Source organism: Arctopsyche grandis, chromosome 7 (assembly GCF_051622035.1).
Source record: "Arctopsyche grandis isolate Sample6627 chromosome 7, ASM5162203v2, whole genome shotgun sequence".
NCBI classification, from domain to species: domain Eukaryota; kingdom Metazoa; phylum Arthropoda; class Insecta; order Trichoptera; family Hydropsychidae; genus Arctopsyche; species Arctopsyche grandis.
This window is the reverse complement of record NC_135361.1, coordinates 12623833-12646402: the sequence shown is the minus strand read 5'-3', so window position 1 is coordinate 12646402 and position 22570 is coordinate 12623833. Positions and strand designations below refer to the sequence as shown.

At 32.2% G+C, this 22570-nt stretch overlaps 1 protein-coding gene across 1 annotated transcript; it reads right to left on the bottom strand.

Moving 5' to 3' along the window:
- Positions 1 to 18204: 18204 nt before the first annotated feature.
- Positions 18205 to 22263, bottom strand: LOC143914570 (solute carrier organic anion transporter family member 74D-like). Its single transcript, XM_077434834.1, has 9 exons — positions 21930 to 22263; positions 21593 to 21859; positions 21370 to 21528; positions 21010 to 21300; positions 20582 to 20942; positions 20366 to 20513; positions 20019 to 20227; positions 19838 to 19941; positions 18205 to 19769 (listed from the first exon to the last, which is right to left on the bottom strand). Exons 1-9 carry the CDS (start codon positions 22201 to 22203, stop codon positions 19528 to 19530), a joined length of 2055 nt encoding a protein of 684 aa, XP_077290960.1. The 5' UTR covers positions 22204 to 22263; the 3' UTR covers positions 18205 to 19527.
- Positions 22264 to 22570: the final 307 nt, after the last annotated feature.

Sequence of the window (22570 nt, the reverse complement as noted above, 5' to 3'; positions counted from 1 at the left end):
CTCTTAGAAAAGACGCCTTTTTCTAAACCCACACAATATTTTCATAGACACTTTTGCGGTGATAGAAATATATTTCAGTTTCTGTGGAATGTTTTTATTTTATATTATTTAGTTTTTTTTTTTTTACAGTTATTGACGTTCTTGTTTTATAAATTTGCGATGAAAAATAAAAAGGTCACCATGTTTGTATAAATTATTAAGGTCTTAAAGGAAAAATATTTGATCTAATTTATTTAAATACAAACGACCCGCATTTTCCGAGTAAAGATATAAAAAAATATATATGTATGTATATGTTTATTCAATATACTGTATAATAATAAAGTGCTAATTCAATAGTCTGCAATGTCTCAACTAGACTATTTTTATAAGTTGGTATCCATTTTTAATCTCACGAAAGAGGATTGTATTATGTTTATGATAATATCCACAGCCGCACTAAGGGAGATACCCTTCTTAAATTTGATATGAAGGGGTTGAATTATAACGCAACGCTATTTTGAGCCTCAATTTTGCCACAGAAATACATCTATTTATTATTACTTAAGCATTCGAAATTTATACTTCGAGAAACGTAAACGGTGATGGGTATACGTAACGATTTGTCGAATAAAAAACGGGACTAAAGGTACGCGTATTAAAATTCCACATGCGTCTTGGGAACATTTCTAGCGAAAGTCCTTGTCGTTATACAATCGGAATGAAGATGAAGAGACAATGAAATCAGTGAAGTGGGTTTTTGACTCTCAAAACATTACGACTTTTCGCCAGTTTTGTTGCTGAAAAACGAGAATTTCCCGTCTAGAGGTGACGGGCGCTGCGAAAGCGGAAATTTGACGACGCTCTACAAAAACCGCGAATAACTTTTTAATAACAAAACTATATATTTTTAAAATAAAATTTTATTGTAGATACATTTTTATCACGTTTATAATAAAACTAGTTTTGTGACCGTTGATTTCAACGGGTGGTTTCGGAAAGGAATTGATACACGAATTAAAATAAAGTTTTATGTTATATATAAATTATATAAATAAATATCGTTAACATATACTTAATATATAAAAATTGAAATAAAATAAAATAATTTAATTTAAAAAAAAGTTAAAAACCTTGCAAAATAAAATTATATTTACTTACTCTTATATGAACACATTCGTGAAAATAGGAAAATGGGGTGAACACAAAATATAATATTTGGTCGTGTTATAAACAAACTTCGGTCATTGAACTCGCAACCTTGAATAATAATATAGGTCGAAACACCTGGTTACATTTTAGCAGCAACTGTGGTCCACTGGTAAAGTGTCTACGCCGAGAACTATAGGATCTAGGTTCGATACCTCGTGCCCGCTGTTTCGATTTCATTTTATTTTTAAAATATCGTTAAAATATAATTAATTTTAATTACAAAATATATATTCAATTGTTTAATATCAAAAAAAAAAAATTGTTTAAAACCTCGCTAAATAAAATTATTGTTACGTATTTTTATATGGCGAGAAGGAAAACAATTCAATTAATGTCAAAAAAAGGCCAATTGAAAATTCGACGTTAACTTCGTCGCTAACTCTCTGAACTCAGGTATACCTATAAGAGGATATTTGTGTTCGCGCGAAAGTACACGGGTTCGATTTCAAATGAATTTTAAGTTTAGACTTTTTATCGATTTATTATAATGTTCGGCTAGCATTATTTGGCTAATTCAGTTTTGTTCATGTTTTTAGAGAATTTTTCAATATTTTTTTGGCATTAAAGTGAAAGTTACCTTTTTAGTTTAAAATTATGTTTGAGTTCATTTTACAACTAATTGATCAAATAGCTAAGTATTAATACAAGAAGGAAATTAGAGTTGGAAGATAACTAACTGGAGAACAATTAGTATTCAGTATTATTTATTCAGTTCTCATAATATATAATCATTATTAAGTGAAATGTCAGTAATATAATGGATGGTCAGTAAATATAATGAACTATCAGTAAATGTAATAAATGATCAGTAACTATGTTAAATTATCAGTAAATATGATAAATGGTCAGTAAATAAAATAAACGGTAAGTATATTTTTGTTATTAGTTGCAATAAATTGACAGCTAAATATAACCAATCAATAAATATACATATGTTTATTGATTGGTCAGTATTTTATATTTTACAGTATAATAATCAAATTCTTAATTTATTTTGATAGTGTTCTTAACGGGGCTGGACAGCAGCGCCTTGTCCATACAAACGTACTATACTTCTCCCTTCCTCAATTATGGCACTAGAGAAATTATTTTTTAATATGCTATGGATATCCACCATTGGGGTGCATCTATTGTTTTTTTTTTTTGATTAATTATTTTTTATAGGAGCTAAGAGCCGTCAAACATCTATAAAATCGCCTCTTTTTTACACCCACGAAACGAGTCCAGCGTGCTTATTTAACGGTCGATTTAAAAAAAAATACGCCAATAGATGCACAGAAAGTATTTTTCTTATACCAATGATGAAATTTTTTTAAAAATTGGTCCAGTTTTGGACGAGAAAATAGGAGAATACGAAATCTCGATTTTGTCAATTTAAAATACGTTTTATCTGGTCGAAGCGCAACTGTCGCATTCACTCAATATATATATTGATATATATTGTCGCATTCACTCAATATATATATCGAAGAAAGGAACGGTAACAAAATTAAGGTTTCGGGTGTACAGCCCTCTTAATAAGATATGAAATTCGACTATTTTGGTATTCTTGTGATTTTATTATCTAATAGAATGGTCTTCAGAATCGACGAATCCATTTAGAGTATAAACTCACCAAAACTGATGAATTTACTAACCAAATTTGTATACGCTGATTATTTGAAGTACCTGTATGAATAACCGTTCAACAATGTTGCTGCCTTGATTAATTGAGTTTTGTGGGTGTATCATCGTTGTGATTTAAGGATGCGATATGTATATGTATTTGTATATTTATTTGCATTTTTATTATAATAAAAAGGAGTATAATAAAAAGGAGACATATTAAGTTCCGAAATGGAGCCGGTCGTTTTTCCCGCGGGCGGATGCAGTATTAAGGCTTTTTCCCACCTGCCTATCAAATTTTCCCCGAGAGTCATGAATGATGTATGGGCACCTGATGTTCTTTTATTTCCTATTTTATTCTTCGCCGAAACGACTCGGTAAGTCCTCGTCGGAAAATTCGATGAGAGATATACGAGCAGGCTCCGAAAACGGGAACACCTGCCTATAAAGGGATACGTTTTTCCATAATTTTCATTCTACGCAACCTTGGAATGATAATACGAAGACGTACTCTAATAACGCGCCAATCACATATTGTGTAATTTCACATCACAGTATTCATACACATATGTACAAACCTATATGTTGATTTTAGTGTATTTTCAAGTCAATGGAAAATTTGAAAGTTGTCGTTGGTGGTGGCTTTGTGAGTTCGAGTGCGCATATAGGCTATTTTCGGGAGGGCCTGTATATTTAGGAAAAAGGCGCATTAATCATTTAGACGTGAAGTAAATTGTGCTCTTTGATGTCTGCAAAATCAACTCTGTGGCAACGTTTCGAAAGGCTTTTGCACAAAAATAAATTGGTTTCGTGAAACAAATTTAAGGTTTCATTCTTGAATAGTTCAGTTTACGGGAAACGCGTCGAACCGATTTCGGAAAGTTCATGTTCGATTCGTACTCGCTATACCATAACGAGATTTCCACTACTATAAATTATAATACGGCGAAATTGGAACGTAAATTCGCACCTTTCGTAATTTCACTGGGAAACAATTAGATTCTGTCATAACTCGAACCTGTGAGAGATTAAAGAACAAGATGCAACATTCTAGATAAATTGTTTCGTTTCAGACTTTCAATTTCAACCTACTCAAATGATTTCGATTTTGATTTTAAATGCTTTTTATCATTACTAAATTATGATCACAATTCATCTTATATCTATTTTAATAGCTAATGATCTACTTATAATTTTCCATTTTACAATTTTAATTTAATTTTGTTAGTAATCATAGTATTCTATTATTATAATGTTAATGTACGGCATAATCGGAAAAAGAGCTCAAAAACCTATTTACAATTCTTATAAATGCTCATAATACATCTAATACATTAATTTAAGACTCTCTAAAGTCGACGACCTAAAGCAGATTGTGTTTAGGTTATCTGTGTTTATACCTGAGGGTATAGACATTTTGTTGTAATCACCGAGACTCTTCACAAGTGTGTTAGTATGGTTATTAGTGATTCTGTCATAGAATCTACTGGGTAGTTTGTCAGTAAAGTCTATAACTAACGGAATATTCTTTTTGGCATGCAGTTTTTTCAAGTTAGTATGTATGGGTGTGTTATAAATTATTTTGAGGGACAACCTACTCAAATGAAGTTTAGAATATTTAGGAAATTTGATTATTTTTAAGTGATCACCATATTTAGATATGTATTATATTTAAATAGAAGAATTGAGTATTTTATAGAGTGCATTGTTTTTTATCTCAAGAAGGCGTGTTTTACAAATACCATTAATATTGAAATGTACATATTATATATTTATATGTTAACATAACGTAACCTTCGTAGAAAAAAATAATAGCAATTCGTGTGGGATCATATTCAAAAATATGCTGAATTCTTTCTTGAATTGAATTCTTTCTGGAAATACGTAAATAACAATAAAAGCGGAAAAAAAGGAAAAATAAGTGTCAATTAGTATAGGTGTCATTTCTCAAATTTTCGCCGTGACGTAATTAATCGGCACAGGGCCGGAGGCGTCCCCGGATTATTAATCATTTAAAATGATTAATCCTTCAGTGAAGAGTTGGCACCAGGGCGGCCACGCCAGGGGCCAACTTCTGTTTTAGGGTCGCCGGCCCGTAACAGATTTAATTCCCATACGAAAAGTGTAATTTGTATTCGGATTAACAGCGGCCCCGAGGTCCCGATCCCCAGAACGCGCCGCCATAAAAATTCAAATTAGTCCTTTTTAAAAGCACCCCACACCTACCCCCCTCTACTTATCCTGCACAAAATTCAACGTACCCCGGCGTGATTTCCCGGAAATTCTACACGAAATTATTGGGCCGGGTCGGGTGGCTTTTGGGGGAGGCGGATGGGTGGGCGGTGGGAGTGTATACGCGTGCAAAAGTTCGCCAAAAAGCTCGGTCGCACGCACCGGCTTAGAAATTAATTCCGACTACCAAAAAAAGTGAGTGAAAAAAGGATTTTTTTTTTGTGTTGCCGTGCGAATTTACGGAGTGCAGGGACGCGCGAAGGGTCCGATAGGCTTTCGGCTTTCAATACTTCGCGTCTAATCCCGGATTTTTAGGGACGCTTTGTGAACCAAATACTTAATTTCGAATCCACACATACACACCTAAATATATAGGCTTTTACTATTTTTTTTTGCGTCGAGGAAAGTCTTACGATCCGGAATCCGGATTCGACGAGTCGATGTATTTTGACGTTCTGGTTTTAAAATTGTACCGATTTCGAGCAATTTATTAATTGTTGATTGATTGCTGGTAATAATGTCTCTACCCTTTGGGTATAGATAGGTGCAAGTTATCGGAATACAATTTGCTTTAGATCATTGACGCTATTGTGATTTTTATCCCATTAAGCTGAAGAGACACATTATTCATACTTATAATGGGGGAAAATAACACATATGTATATAGCCACAGTATAGCTCATTGTAGAGCTAATGTATGTATACCAGTAGAAAGGTCGTGGGTTAAAATCCCGGCCGAAATCGAGTAATTCTTCGATTCATATTCGCTGTTGGTGAGATCTGGATGGTTTTTAAAATCAAGTTTGACTTTCTCTTGCTAGAGATTATGTAGCTTAATTGTTGTGACGGATTCAAAAATCGGAACCATCCTAGTCTCTTCAGTTTCTCACAAATTCGAGTTGCGTATGTACATTAAATTCGAGTTGCATATCTACGCTGTAAAATGTGTTCTCGCAAATTTGCTTTGTATAGAATTTTTAAACTTTTTATTATATCAAGCCATGCTGCTGGCTATTATAACTCAAATAAATATTGTAAAATAGTCACTACGTTTATTTTAAAATTTAGTAGATACGTACATAAATAAAATATTAGGTACTGAATATCGATGTTTAATTTTTAAAATATTAATTAGGTGTAATATAATTTAATTATTTATGTATCAAAGAGTTCAAGAATGGACACTGTGAATTTCTAATCCTTTGTAAACGTTTTGTACGTACTCAAGGAAGCAATACTAATTTTCTACGGTACAGTTTGAATAAGCATTCAGGTCAACCTTAAACTTAGCGAAGTTACGCGAAACCTTCGAAGACCATAATATTAATATATATGAACCCTAATAAGTAGAGGAAACTTCAAATTATATAAATGTTAAAAATAAATCAATAACTTAAGACGCATCTGCAAAATATTTCAAATATGTATAATATATTATAGCACATATTTTACAAAATTAATTTTGAATATAAAAATGTCAAAATTTTTGTAAAATTGCTGTTAATTTTTTTCGATACATATCATTATGAATTATTTAAATTATTTAATGTAATTATAATAGTAGGAACAATAATTTTCGATGAAGCTTTGCCACAGTGGCGCAAAGTTAAATTCTATATCTCCATCGTGTTTAAACTCTCCGAAGTTATGAATAGCTCTCTTGTTTCTATTATCAAAGTGTAGATCGGCACATGAACAAGTTTCCATTTAATAAACCAACACTAAGTACATTATCATCAATTTGTAACTTTATACGCGTACGTACATATATAACATTAGATGCTATATTAAATATGTGTGTACCCATGTTTCAACTCGAACATTCTCAAATACGAAATTCACGAAAGCAAAAGAATTCCATATACATTTCGAGTGAAAAACAAAAAGCACAACGTTAAATTTTAAAGCACGTGCTTACTAACGGAAAATATCAAGTGCGAAGATCCGAAAAGTCAGCACGTTGATTGATAAGGGTTTACAGTTTATTTTAAACCCTTCAATCAACACCGGGCAGTTTAAACTGTTAATTGAGTTAACGTCAAAGAACAACGCTTTCGTTGTTAGGATTGAAGGCAATTCCACAAAGAAGTAAAAATCCTCTTCACACCACAAGCAGTAAAAAAGTGGTGCAGCTTCTTTTTTACACTTTTTGCATTGGATGAGAGATTTAAGCTTAAAAAAAAATATTATTAAAATAAAAGAACATTGACGATAAATGATTCAGTTCTAAATTCGTTCAGAGTATACGTTTCCTCAAAAGTACACAATTGTGATCAGAGATTGATATGTACATACAAATCTCGTATACTTCTTATATGTAGATATAGTAAATACGCATAAAATGATCACAATCTCCTGTCAAATTTGTTAGTGTTCTGTAATTTGATTTAAGAGACTGCTCAGCTTTGTATGTATTACTAATATAGACATATAGGGTAGATCAAAATTTATGATCGAATTAATTCCGGTCAAATCGTGTGTAACTGTAATCGGTTTTCCAGCTGAAATTGCAGTGCGAGAGTGTATTGTTGGACAACAACCGGAAATGGTTACTGGTACAGAGGGAGAGAGGTCTTGCTGACAATGCAGCAAGTGCAACTGACATTACTGCACAAACCAGGGATGATTGGAATGTCCTGAACTACCTCACTTCTCACACCGCAAACGAAATACCCCTCGTCTCTTTTGATCTTTCAAGAATATTATCCTATTTTCTTTACGTAATTAGTTTGTTGTCCTAGCATTTGTTTATGTAAAAAGTCGAGCTAATTTCGTTCTCTCAAAGAAGACATTTTACCGTTTCATTTTGTGAACTTTCTACTTGTATGTTTTTAAACACTTTTTAGCTTTTAGAGTGTGGGTTATATATTTGTTTAAGCACTGGGGCGTTCTTTTGCTAGACTATTTAGAATAATTTACTTTTGTTCTGGCTTATCTGCTTCGTTGTATGTACAAGTAAATGTGTGCTCGTTCCGGAATTCAAACATATTTCATATTAAAAAGCACGTGTATTTTATTATGTAAAAATTATTATACTTTGTAGATTATTATCTAAAAATAAATAAATTGTCTAATTAAAAATAATATTACAAATACATTTTATAGTATTGTTAGATATAATTAATCCACATTTGTAGAATAATATCGAAATGGTATACATTGCTAATGCAAATTTTATTGTATTATAAAACAATTTATGTGATACATAAAATCAAAATGAAATTTATCTGCGATTATCGTGTGATTCGTCATATACACGTTATTACTACAAAAAAGTTTTATTAAGTAATTAACGTTGTTTTCGACCATAACAGACACCTGGCTTGTCCCCGTTGTTCTAATATAAACGACGAAAGTTCTGCTTTCTGTCATCGTCACGTAAACTATTACTCATGTCGCTAATTGCTTATTGCTCCAGCGTCCTACAGGACACTTTGAAACAAGGGAAAAATGTCACAAAATAAAAAAAAATATCACCAAGATAAAATCCAAGTAAAGGACTAAGCGGAAGCATTTTTTTATTTTATACTTAAAATTGAAGAATTTGTTACAATATTTTATAACAAACATACACTATTTATCACTGTAAAGTACCTAGGGTACATAAACTTAGTGTAAAAGCGTAAAGGAATGGGAAGCAGGACATATTTTTTATTTTTTTGTTCGAAGTACAGAGGTATACCTTAAATTTTTATATGCACTTTTAATGTAAGTGCTGTAAGAACTTATTTTAAGCATTTCATGTATTTGAAAAGTAATTAATACCACCGTTTCAAATGAACATCTCTATGAAAATTTAACCCTTATTTTTGTGGTGTCATTCTGTATCAGTTAACTTGCTTAATGTGAATTTTGTATGGACTCGTGTCAATAAATATATTAAAAAAATCATCAAAATCTAGGTGTTGAAATAGTATAAATAAATTTTATGAAATATAACCGTATATGCATTGATAAATCGGTTAAATATTGAGTAAATGTTTAACATTGCGAACTTCTGAACTTATTATACTATGATTTGTATTTGAATTATCCGTTTGCTTAAGGACTTTAGTTCATTTTATCTAGTACATTATAAGATCTATTTCCGCAGTTCGCACAGGCAATTTTAGTTTGCACTTAGCTGCAACGTGAAAAGTAAGAGAGACGTAAGCCGGTATTGTGCAACTCAACCCGTTTGAGTTGCACTCCCCTTACCTCGAAGTGGATAGCTTCTTTCTGGAAAAAGGAAAGCTTTACTCTTTTTAATTTCCTATGTGGAAAATTATTACTGCATTTGCCTTGCTTTGTACTGCCGCTACAAATTCTAAACCTACTGTACTCATTAATATTGAACCGCAACCGGAAATCTCGTTCAAGTTATTTTATTTTATTTTATTAATACCATTAATACTCTCTGAATTTTATATTTATTATATAATTCAACCGTATTTAACCTTGTTCGTTATATAAGCACGTCGAACCGTTGTCGCACTTGTTGACCTTAACTGTCACACAGAACGTTACTCTTCGCATTCGAATACAACTAAATACATATGTATGTATGTACATATGTATATTCTTCTATTATTTTTTTTTAATATATATTTGTGTATCGGCAATAAAAACACATTGCCTAGAATAAAATATTTGCTTTTAGAAGGCTTTCGAGCGATGTTAGTTTCGTATTCAAAACGAATAAAAATGTAATGTATGAAGTGAGCTTACGTATTCCTCTCATATATTTGCTTGATATACGAAACAGTAAAAGCAATGAATATTAATTTAATCAAAATGAAAGCGTTTAAACTCCTTTTTGCATTTTATTTTATGGTGAAATGTCATATAAATAATTAAATTGGAAAATTTTCGGATTAAAATGAAGATAAAATAAAAAAAAATTAAAATACAGTTCGATCTCTTCGTAGTCCTATTTAGTTAATATTCTTATATTATTGTTTTTGATTTATTATTTCGATTTCAATGATAATATTGTTTAAAAATAATCTAATTATTAATTTTATGTTCGCCTTTTCGTTTAATAAGCAATGGGAAATTCTTTAGAATATTTATTGCAAAAATTTCGTTACAAGTGAGACTTTTGAACAATTAATATTTTACAATTTTTATTTGGTCAGTGATTTTGTTTGATTTGGTAAGTAAAAACATCATCCGTCACTGACTGTTTGTCAAAAATTACTTAAAACAATATGCGATTTACTAACCGTTCATTTTTAATCGATAAAGAATATTTCTTTTGGTTTCATCACCAGCAGCGTAGACTTGTGTTTAGCATATTATGCTTTCGAACAGAGTGGTCACGGTTCTATTCCCACTAATAGTTGCTGCCAGATCTTGGTTTGTGACTCCAGGTCGATCGTTTCCTTATCAAAATTTGCCAATTTTTCAGATTTTCATTGAAACCGTTCCCATGAAATTGGCTTCTTCTATCTAATCTCTCTTGCAAATCTCAAGTTATTCAAAGTCTTGACGTTCGCGGGTTTTTACAGTAAAATGCAGTAAAAATTTCTCCATAGATGTCACTGCGGATGATGTTTGTATGAATTCGCATTGTATAAATACTTGTATTGATTGCATTGATCGTATTGTATCTGTATTAGTAAACTCTTCACTTTGGAGCGATACGTAAAGGCGAGTGTACATGTTAGATTGAAACAAAAATAAAATAAATAAAATCTCTTATACAAAATTGAGTTGAAATAATTTAAATTAAAATCTCAAATGAATACTCAAAAATTAAGTGCAGATGTACTAGTATTAAATCTTCAATACAAAATTTTGAATCAAAATTCAGACAAAAGCTTACCGCATGAGATATCAGAATTTCCTTTAAACCAGAGAGAGTCACCAGAGAGCATATTTCACTATGTAGACACTAACCATCAGTGCTTTGACTCAAAACGAAAGTAGCTCATTAGTGCAGTTACATAGTTGTTTCGCACACGTCAATACATACGTTTCACCTTTGTGTCAGTCCGTAAAGGGTTGATATTAACCCTTAAAGCCTGCTTGCTGCACACACACACACAACAAAACATATAATATAATACGTTCGTTGGAGTAACAACGTTACACGTTACACAAAGACCCATCCCCTTACCCCCCTCCCCCACATCCTGTTATCTCACCTTTGAGCGACGGGTTCAAGATAAACTACTAACAAACTTATTATCTTTTAAGTAATGAATATTGTCGACGCAATACTTCAGGACATTACGCATCCCAAAGGTGTACCGGCGTGTAAGTATTTCAGGATATACACATATGCATATTATAATATGTACATATATATATATATATATACAAATGTGCGTGTATAGTGGCAGTACGTGTTGAGAGCGATTTTGTGTACGCGCGAATTAAACAAGCCCTCGGGCACCCGGAACCGAACAATTCGCGCTTGTGTTTGTGGAATATATACATGAGCGCGTGCATGTCATAAATTTGCTATGTGGTTTAAAAAGTTCACGTAGATTCTTTCCATAAGGCTGTTGTTTTATGCTAAACTATATGATGCCTAAATTTTGGGCCAAAACTGTGTTTCACTGAAAAACTTCGCTTTTGATATATTGGCTGAAGAATTAGTCGACACTGTGTTAGTTTGATAGAAAAATGATGTCGAATGTATATATTATATGTATATACATATGTACATATGTATGTGGCGGATACGTGGATAAATATGAATATTTAAAAAAAATATTATTATATCCAATGCGATTTCGATTTCGATTCCGATTTCAGTACTGATTTCGATTTCATTTTCAGTTCCGTATCCGGATTCTCTTTTCATTTTCAGTTCTGGATTCTTTTTTCAGTTTCGGATACGGATTCCTTTTTCAGTTTCAGATCCTGAAGGTTTATATTAGTTTCATTGTAATTATGTCTAAATTATTATAAAGTAATCGAATAGCATATTATTCAAATTTATAACAAACAAGTGGCGATACTCGGCTTCGCTCGCAGCGTAGGGGGGGGGGTGGATTGAGGGGGTGTAGTACTGTAAGTGACAATAGCCTTGAGTGTGTTTCATTTATCAATTCCTTTCCAAAACCACCCGTTGAAATATCAACGGGCACACCACTAGTAAATAAATATACATATGTATGTACATACATACATAGGTAATAATATAAAAGTAACAGCAAGTCAGCATATGAAATATCGTATTAAAATTAACCGGTTCGATACACCGCTACTGGAAATATTTTTAATTATTAAAAACATCATAAATCGACATACGAATTGTTAAATATCGCAATTGGTGCATTCGAAATTATCGTCGAGCAATAATTATAAGCACGTGAAAGCTGAACCGTGAAATTTTGACTGATTAATCGCTTAGCATCAAAATGTTGTTAAATAAATTTTACAATATCCAATATCAGTCAAAGTTACATACATATAACAATGTATAATAAATGTATGTATGTATACAGGGATTTTGCCGATACAATGCGACCGTACATAATAATATCAATTTCGATCAAATTTATGGGGACAGTTATGATTTTAATAGGCGCAGATTAATAACGCGTTGATTGCGAGCCACGATCACAAAATGACACAATCTCGGAAACAACCTGAAAATTTAATCAAGAAACATGTTTTTTGCTACTATGTAGCTTTAGGTACTTAAAGAAGCTCGTATGCTTAAAACGTGCATACATAGTTTAGTATATAGTACAAGACAGTGTTATACAAACTTCTTTGATGGAAAAACTTTAAATTATTAAAATATGTACATTTGTTTTTTTTTGTCAGAAGCAGACTTCATTATAGAATTACATATATTTTTATTATTAAATTCGTCCATGAAAGTTATGCGTTTAATGTGAAAAATTTCACTAACTCAATTCTGAACATCTTAATTCGTAAAACTTTTAATTTAGTTTTGAAATACTTATTTGTGTTATAAAAGTAATCTTGTTTTCAATTGAAAACTCATACGAATTATAATTTTATATATGTTTTTTTTCAATTTCTATTTACTGTTGCCATTTCGGGTTTTGCCCCAAGGCGACACCTATGGCCAAATTTTGTTCATGAATATTATTTACTTTACATTCATTTATAACATTATTATTATAAATTTTAAATTATTTTCAAATAATGGCAGCAAATGAGGGTAGGTTGCCAATTTTTTTGGAACCATTTCGATATTGAACTCAAATAAATTGGCAAAGTCTGATAGGAAACGGCTAATCTGGAGTCACATTGTATAGGTATATTTTTCTTTTTTTGCTTAGCCATATTGACTACTCTGTAGTGTCACTATGGCAAAATTGTAATAAATAAATAAATAAATATGAATGTGAATACATGATTTATGATAACTTGGAATTTTTCAATCTAAAATATGATGATATACATACATATATGGATGAGGGATTGTTTATTTTGAGATCGTAAATGTATTCTTACATTTGATTGTTCACGTTTCATTGAATTTTTTTATTTTTCCGATATATCTGTTCTTTACTGTAAATTCTTTTCATGCTTTATTTTCGTTAACATCTTTATATTTTATTTTTATTTTTGTATCTTTTAATGGTTTTTTCATGTATACATATATGCCTAGCTATAGTGATGCTCTGGAATATATCTGTAATGTCACTATAGCTTAACTGTAATAAATAAATATGTACATACATACATATTTGTCTAATGTTTAAATTAATACCTGTTTATTTATATCTGAACTAGTGATCTGTGTGCACATACCGGGGCACTCGGTTAAATATCTTAATTCGGATCAACGGAGGCCATTTGATCGGCTGACATAAATAAAAGAATAAATTAAAAATACAAATATATTTTTTCAAAAAAATTAATTAAATTTTAAATATTATTATTATATGCCACGTCTCTTTCCACCATTGCAAGGGGAGAAAGAGAGACGGAGCAAGGTGTTAACACCACTACGTACATACATACATATGTACAAACGCACGCATTAGACAATTATCATATATGACTAGTGACCTGTGTGCACATAATTGTGCACTCGGTAATATATCGCAATTCAGATCAACGGAATTAATAATTTATTGATAATTTAAAATTTAATTCATTTTTTTGAAAATATATTTTTTTGTCGGCCGATCATGTGAGTAATTCGCAAACACTCACCAAGCTTCGTCTCTTTCCACTATATACTAATCCAAGTGGAGTAAGAGAGACGGAGCGCGGTGTTAACAGCGAGTACTTCGTACACACGCACGCATGTACGCACGCATGTACGCACGCATTAGGCAATAATTATATATGTATGTACGATATCTGTTATGCAAATCTGCAGCTTTTATCTTCGAACCACTTAATTTGACACTCTAATTTAGACCATAGACTTTGCACTTTTTTAAAAAGTTACAATTTTATTATCAAAACATATGTATGTATGTACATATGTGATATGCATCTATGCACGTTTACTCACCCAAGCAGCTTAGAACGATTTGGCTAGTGGATATTTAATTAAAAAACATTATATGCTTTTACAATTTAATTATAAGGGAAAATCCACGTCACATATAAAGCTTAAGGAGCGCTGGTAGAGGCCCATGGTAACAATCATCGTTAAGTTAGTACGTCTTCGATCAATTGCGCTTTTTGCGACGCGAATGGGACCGCGTCCCGGGAAATATTAAAACGAGTACCCGCACACAAACACATAGAAAATGTGCGTCAGGAAATATGAGATCTTTCCCGAGGGCCACCCGCCCATTATACAACGAAACCATTAAAATGATTAAGGTAGCACAAAAGGAGCAAGCGGGCGCGACCCACGCACTCTTTGTTGGCCCCGGCCGCTGATCCAAAACGGTATCCTAATTTAATATACGCAGGGGGCCTCAAAACTCCTAGAAATTTCGCCGACGACACACGTATAATATGATACATATGCGGCGAAAGGATAAATGAATAACCCACGCTTTGAGTCATCCGGATGTCCGTCCGATTGTGATCTCTCTCGCGTACCTTGGAGCTTCCGAAGGGTGGGTCGAGGTGGGAAATGCTCTCCCTCTCTCCGTCTCTCCCGGGAAGAATTACCGCCGGAAAATTACTCCGGGCAGGTTAAATCCATTTACGTTTGTTTTTCACCTGAACCGGATGCTGAAGTGGCGGTGGGTGGGAGTGGGAGGATGCTGGAGGGGGCGGTGTCGTCGACGATGGAATCGACATTATCGGAAAGAGTTCAATTTGAAGTCGTTCGCGTAAATGTAACTATTTGCTTAACGAATTAAATAAGCGACAGCGACTTTATTAAGAAGGATCACTTCGATAATAAATTTGATATATTGCACGCGACCTTATTCTCAATTCATTGTCATGAGTACCTACATACATATATAATATGTATGTCAAGTGGAAAATCGATTTTAAAATTGAATTACACAATGGAGACCTTCCAACGGTATCTAATGAAAACAAGAAACGGTCGATTGCTGTTTTAAAAACCAAAAGAACTCACCAGCAGCGTATTTTTCCGGGACTTGAACCCGGACCCGGGTTCTCATTTCGGAAAAACGCAGGCAGCGAACACGTTGGTCACGACGCGAAAACATTTGAAGTTATAGCGTTGCCATGACACTTATTCCCGTTTTCTCGTTTCCGTTCCCGTTTGTTTTTCACAGTAATCTTCCCGGACATGCATACAACAAATCCTGACAGTTCCATCGTAATCGGTTCAGTGGCTTAGGAGCCTATTCGAGACACACAGACAGACATTAATTTTTATATACATATATAGAAGATATATCATGGCTTAAATATTATTTTAAAATTGTATTAACCGTTAATTTTCCACATAAATTATATTTTATGAAAGTCAAAATCATTTCTCTTATAATAACTACAATTTTCTATACAAAAATAGGTTACACGTAATAATTCCGGATCACAATCTCTTATGTATAGGTACATATATTATATACGAGTACATACGTCTCTACTGTACAATATACTACGTAAGTACATAAGTAAGTTCGCTCATTCGTCGACGGGCGTAGAAGCAAACGAATGACCGTCGATTATTATTATTATTTTTATTTCTGCCATTTTTTTTTGCACTTCGTCACGCTCGAATTACCAGCTAGTGGCGAAAATTCTCTAAGTGGCAAAAATATAAATTTGTAATTCAAGTAACCGTGGCGGTGGTGGCGGCGGCGCGGCCTGATAAATAAGCAATTTGCTTAATGACTTGAAAGCTAACACTGGCGTAAGCCTCTAAGAGCTTTACAGCTCTCCCCGCAGCCGGGGTTGTTTTCCGCTCAAGATGCGTGCTTAAAGCTTTTATACACGTGAACAACAAAAGCAGTTAGTTTCGTTCAGCAGTTTGCACCCTGTCGACCCATTGTTGCCGCTTTCTTCGCGACAAGCATAATCATCGTGTACTACTTACATACTTACTTACTGCGGTACACGTACACATACGCACACCGGAATATTTGAGAAGCAACTACATACTATGCAATACTAAAAATAATATCAGCAGCGTGGACTAGTGGTTACCATATTATGTTTTCAAACGGAGTGCCCACTAGTAGCTGTTGGCCAGACCCTGATTTGTGACGACAAATCAATAGTTTCCTTTCAGAGTTTGCCAATTTTTCTTATTTTGCATTTTTTTCTGATAAAAAAGGAGGTATTTAAAAAATGAAAATACAGTTCGATCTCTTCGAAGTCCTATTTAGTTAATATTCTTATGTTATTGTTTGTGATTTATTATTTCGATTTCAATGATAATATTGTTTAAAAATAATCTAATTATTAATTTTATGTTCACCTTTTCATTTAATAAGCAATGGGAAATTCTTTAGAATATTTATTGCAAAATTTTCGTTACAAATTGAGAGTGAGACTTTTGAACAATTAATATTTTACAATTTTTAATGGCCTGTGTTTATTTGGTCAGTGATTTTAAGTAAATAGATGATTAGTAATTTATATCATCGGTCACTGACTGTTTGTCATAAAATACTTAAAAAATAGGCGATTTATTAACCGTTCATTTTTAATCGATAAAGAATATTTCTTTTGATATCATCACAAGCAGCGCAGACTAGTAGTTAGCATACAATTATGCTTTCAAACGGAGTGGTCACGGGTTTGATTCCCACTAGTAGCTGTTGGCCAGACCTTGGTTTGTGACTCCAAATCGGTAGTTTACTTTCAGAGTTTGCCAATTTTTCTGATTTTCATTGAAACGACTCCTGTATGTTGGAATATCCTTTCCAATCTCTCTTGTAAATCTCAAGCTATTCAGCGTCTTGAGGTTTGCGATTTCTATAATAAAATGCTGTAAAAATTTCACCATATATATAACCGAGGATGATGTTTGTATGAACTCGTATTGTATAAAAATGCTTGTATTATTGTATTGCATCTGTATAAGCACACTCGTCACCCTGTTAAGGTGAGTGTACATGTTCGATCAGAATAAATAAATATTACAATTCAAACTTACTGAAAATCTCACTTTGTTGAGGTTCGAAGCTTTCGATATCGCTAAGACCTAAATAAATAAGAACGATCGATTTTTTTTAAAACACATACATACATAGTTTTTATCAATCTCACGTGTTTGATACCTGTGATATAAGTGGTATATTTTGAATATGCACATGCTCTTTGAACGACTCAGATATTGTCATTTTATGCTCTTCGATCCGTCCCTTAAGAGATTAAGAGAGAGTTGAAATTCCACACGCATCAAAATTTATATTTTTATTTTATTTTATTATAAATAAATTTATACCATAGAATCACGAAAGTGATACATATGGTCAAATTTGTGTAATTAACATTACAATACAATTATTATTTTATTCAATTAATCATGTACATACACTCGTCTTACAGATTGCTAAAACAGAAAGAGTAAATGAAATAGTTTTCTTTTTCCTCTGAATGAAATTTACAAGATATAAAAATTCGCATAAGCTTATCCTATGTAAATTATTAAGTTTACCTTTGTTATAATTACTTTATCTATCTACATAGTAACAATAGAAGAAGTTTTTTTTCTTTTGTACTTCGATTTCTGTCTCTTTTCGTTATGAAGTTATTCAAATCCATTCACTGTTCTTTAATAGATTTGATCGAAAATTTCATCTTTATATATGTACATACACATGTATAGTTGAGGTTTTGATTAAAAAAAAACATTCATGTATTTAACTCTGATCCTAATTTATTTGTCTTTTTATTTTACAAAATATATACATATGTGTGTTGGCTCTCATAATTAGAATGAGAACTGATGTATTTTAAAAGTAGAGCTATCTGATATAAACATTGAATATATACATACAAATAGTGGATAATAATTACTTGGTATTAATTTTAATTTCTAATGTTAATTTAAAAGTACTTTATAAATATTTTCAAACAATTTGGAGATAAATTTGTAGGGTATATCCATTGCTGGTAGCTTATTTATACGTGAAATAATATATGTAGGAATGGTTTGTGTCGTCTCTCGCATTGCAAGAGTTCCCTAACTCATTCGCACATAATCCCGGTTAATTGGAACCCTAATTGCAACACTATAGACCGCAGAAAGGATCGCTTTTTGGGACCGTTTTCCCTCTCGTCGACGAGGCGAGAGGGTCGCACAAAAATAAGGAGGGCCGACCCTCGCGGATTAGGGGCGCGCTCTCTAGCTAAAACGCAATAATAAATTTTGATAGGTCCGGGATTAGCAATATTGCGCGAAATAAACCTTTCGCAGGTTTTTTTTATTTTATTTTCGGACTCTGGTTGCCTTATATTTTTTTCCCGTCTGCGTCCAATCCGCCTCTACGACACGGTCTGGCAGAATCGGGGTGGTAAATGCGGAAAGGTAAGGTTTAAATGTCGAAGAGGGTTGCACGCCCCAGCGGCGTCATTAAAGGCTGTCAAGCCATTAAGGTGGTGTAGGAGTTGAACTACCCGCCTACGAGAAGAAAAAAAAGTTAACCATTAGGCGACGAAAATGCCTAGATTTCGACTTGATGTCTACAATAGGTTCAATATTTTCACAAATAAATAATAAAAAAATGAATGTCTAAAATTTATTATGTATTGGATTTATGGATATATATTTATTTTCAGTTTCATTTAATTTTGTTTCAAAAGTAAATTGATTTTGTTTTCAATCACAACATTTTTTGTGTGGCATCATTACCTTTTTGATATCATAATCGTATTCATCCGTCATAATGTTGTTTTTTTTCTAATGATGATGAGCACAATTGTTGAATATAATATAAAATATATGAATGAGATGATTACAAGTTCATTATTTAATCAAATAAATTGATACGTCTATTTAATATAATTAATTGAATTTCTTATTATAATATAATTAATATAAATAATATAATTAAGTTTTATCTTAATGTTCAGTGATATTATTATATTTGGTGATTATATTCTTATACTAGAGAAATTATTTAAAACTTTTATCAATTTTGTTACTACATTAAAATGCAATAGCATGAAGTTAACGTCATACTATTTTTCATTTTTTTCAACTTTCGGCTTTAAACTAATTTCTTCGTTTGGTTTTAAAGCTGGAATTTCATCAAACATACTGATACCTTTTATATTTTTTAAAACTAATAAATCAAAAACAACTCCAACTAAAATAAACGATGAGGAAATCGATACTAATCTGTTCCTAAATAGAGATGTATTGAAAAACCAACAATTTCCAGATCCAGTGCATGTTTTCCCCCAAATTAGGCAAGTAGAATCTAAAATTACAATTTGTTTAGTGAATTTTTACCTGAGATTGACTTAAACATTTTTTTATTCATATTACCAATGATATATCCAAAAAATATAGGCGATGGTATTAAAGCGAATAGAGCTACAGCCCCCATATTAAGTGCTATGGATATACTCTTATCTTTTTCATCCACACATCTGAAATATAAATAATACACCAAACACAGTTAAAATAGTTATAATATTTAATTTATTTTGTTGGAAAATGTAATTACCTAACGGACATTAGGAAAAATGTAACCCTGCTCATGGCACCAAACATTTTCGTAATGCATTTGATGATAATAAATAAATAGAATCGGAATTGACAATCCGTTTCACATGGACCAGAAGTGGCCGATCCAAATATATGAGAATCAAACTCATTGTATATTGAAACCGATGCGTTATTTTGTGGTAAAATACACGAACAGTTGCTGAAAATCTAAACCCATATTTATCAATGATATGCAGACAAATTGCAGAAAATTTAATGTTAAAAATTTAAATTTAAATAAAAAAAAAAAAAATTGCAGAAAATTTAATGTTTAAATTATAATATTATTCTATAAAGGCTGCTTACAGTAGTTCCATTTTCTAGAAGACTTTGTTCGGTACAACCAGCATGACATGCCGATATATAAGTTTGACCTTGTCCTATGGCACATACTGGTGAAAATTTTGCATAGTCACAATCACAACCAGAGTTGCAACTCAAATTGGTGTTTATCCTATTTTTAACATTCTATTATCAGTTTTAGAATTAATGTTATAATTCAATGAAATTTTAAATACTTACTGTCCGTTGTCAAATGTTGTTATCTGATTGTCAACAGCGGGACAACCCAGAAATCTATAACAAACTATACCCAATATGAAGACTACATCTGTGGTTGTATTCCACAATGATACAGAACGAGCTTTTGGTCTGAACTTTTGCACGACAATGCCTCCTATTAAAATTCCAATTCCTATAAAAATTAAACCAGTAGTTCCAGTGACTAAGCTAGCTGTCGAAGCTGACTTGTTGTATTGAATTTCAATATATTTGGGTAAATATACCCAGAAGGGACTGTACCCAAAGGAGCAAAATATTGACGACATCATCGTATATAAATATACTTTATTCTTTAATAGTCTTTTCACAGTTTGTATCATATCTGAAAATTAGAATATTGCTCAATTCATCTATACACTTGAAATTAAAAAAAATATATATTTTTGAACCTTTTAACGAAGTTTTTTCATCTTCTTTTTGGAACAATTCGCTTTTTTTTCTCAAGAGTTCTTTGCGAGCAGCAGCTCTTGGCAAAACTTTTGGAAGCATAGCTACAGCACTAGCAAAGGCTATCATAGTTGATCCAAGAAGAATCCAGCCTAACCACCAAGCACCTAGCCAACGTGGATCAGATTCGTCAATTGTTGGAGTCAAATATGGGTCAATGTAAAATTTGAGGCAAATTGACACAATTCCATATCCAACAGCCGGTCCAAACATTCTCACGAAATGCATTAAGCCTTCAAAATTCATAGCAATTAGAAAGAAAATTACAATAGAATTATCTTAAATATGACATTTTTACTTACTTATCATCAATGGTGATTTAGTTTTTTTGATATTATCATCCACGTAAGAAAACGTCAGACTGTGATAAAGACTAGTACCAACACCTCCGACTAATTGTGCCACGAAAAGTATCATCGGAGGCATCATGCTTCCTTCTTCGATATTACAATCTTTATTTTCTGTAACGAAAGTATCAATCACTTCATATTTGCTTGCAGAGAAATAATACAAATTTAGAAGTACCTTTTTTTGAGCACAAATATTCATTATGTTGGTCAAAACTTGTGTTAGACAAGGACATATTTAAATCATTTCCATATTCCAGAGTGAGTTTAAAGGCATCGATCCCAGGTCCATACAAAATATGAGGCAAAATATTCATGAAGCAGAAAAGGGACATGAGGTATAGTCCAAAAGCTGTCCATCGAGGATGATGTCCACGTGAAGCATAATAATTAAGTATAACAGATGAGAGAAGTTTTGTGATATCGTTACCGATCAATATTACACCTAAGACAAAAATTGATTAGGAATATTGAGTCAATATTAAAACCACTTATATGTACATATTAACACTTACCCGTAACTTTGCTAGGAATTTTGAATCGTTTCTCCATCGTTGTTATGGTACCATTGAAGTAAGCAAAACATGATGAGAAAAAACAACCGGTCAATCCGTATAAGACAACGAGAATTTTTTTGTTAGCCAGTTTTTGTAGTTTTGGTCCTTTAAAAATCCAAAAACCACAAGTCGTATCTTCGTTCAGGGGCATGTTTTTGTAAAATTCTTCAAATTCAGCTTTCGACTCTTCTTCCAGCTCCCCTTCATCCTTATTTCGTACTTGTTCGGACATTATATTATATTTTAACTCTTTATCCAAACGAAGAAGTATGCAAACTAACTACTGAATATTAAAGGTATTATTAAATTATCACGAGATGTTTTTAAGAGATAAGAGATAACAAAAGCGGTCATGTTATGTGTGAAGTGTAAACAAAATTTTAAATTTGTTTCGGATAAACAATTCAAATGGTCTTAATTTTTTATTTAAGCTATAAAATGGACCAAGTTCATGGTGCATGAAAAATTCAGTTTGATTTAAGATACAGTTTTTAAAAATATATGTAAGGTTTAAAATTTAAGCATATTTATTAAAAAAAAACAAACAGCATTACAACATATCATATCATACAAACAATATAATATCGCTATACTGTTTG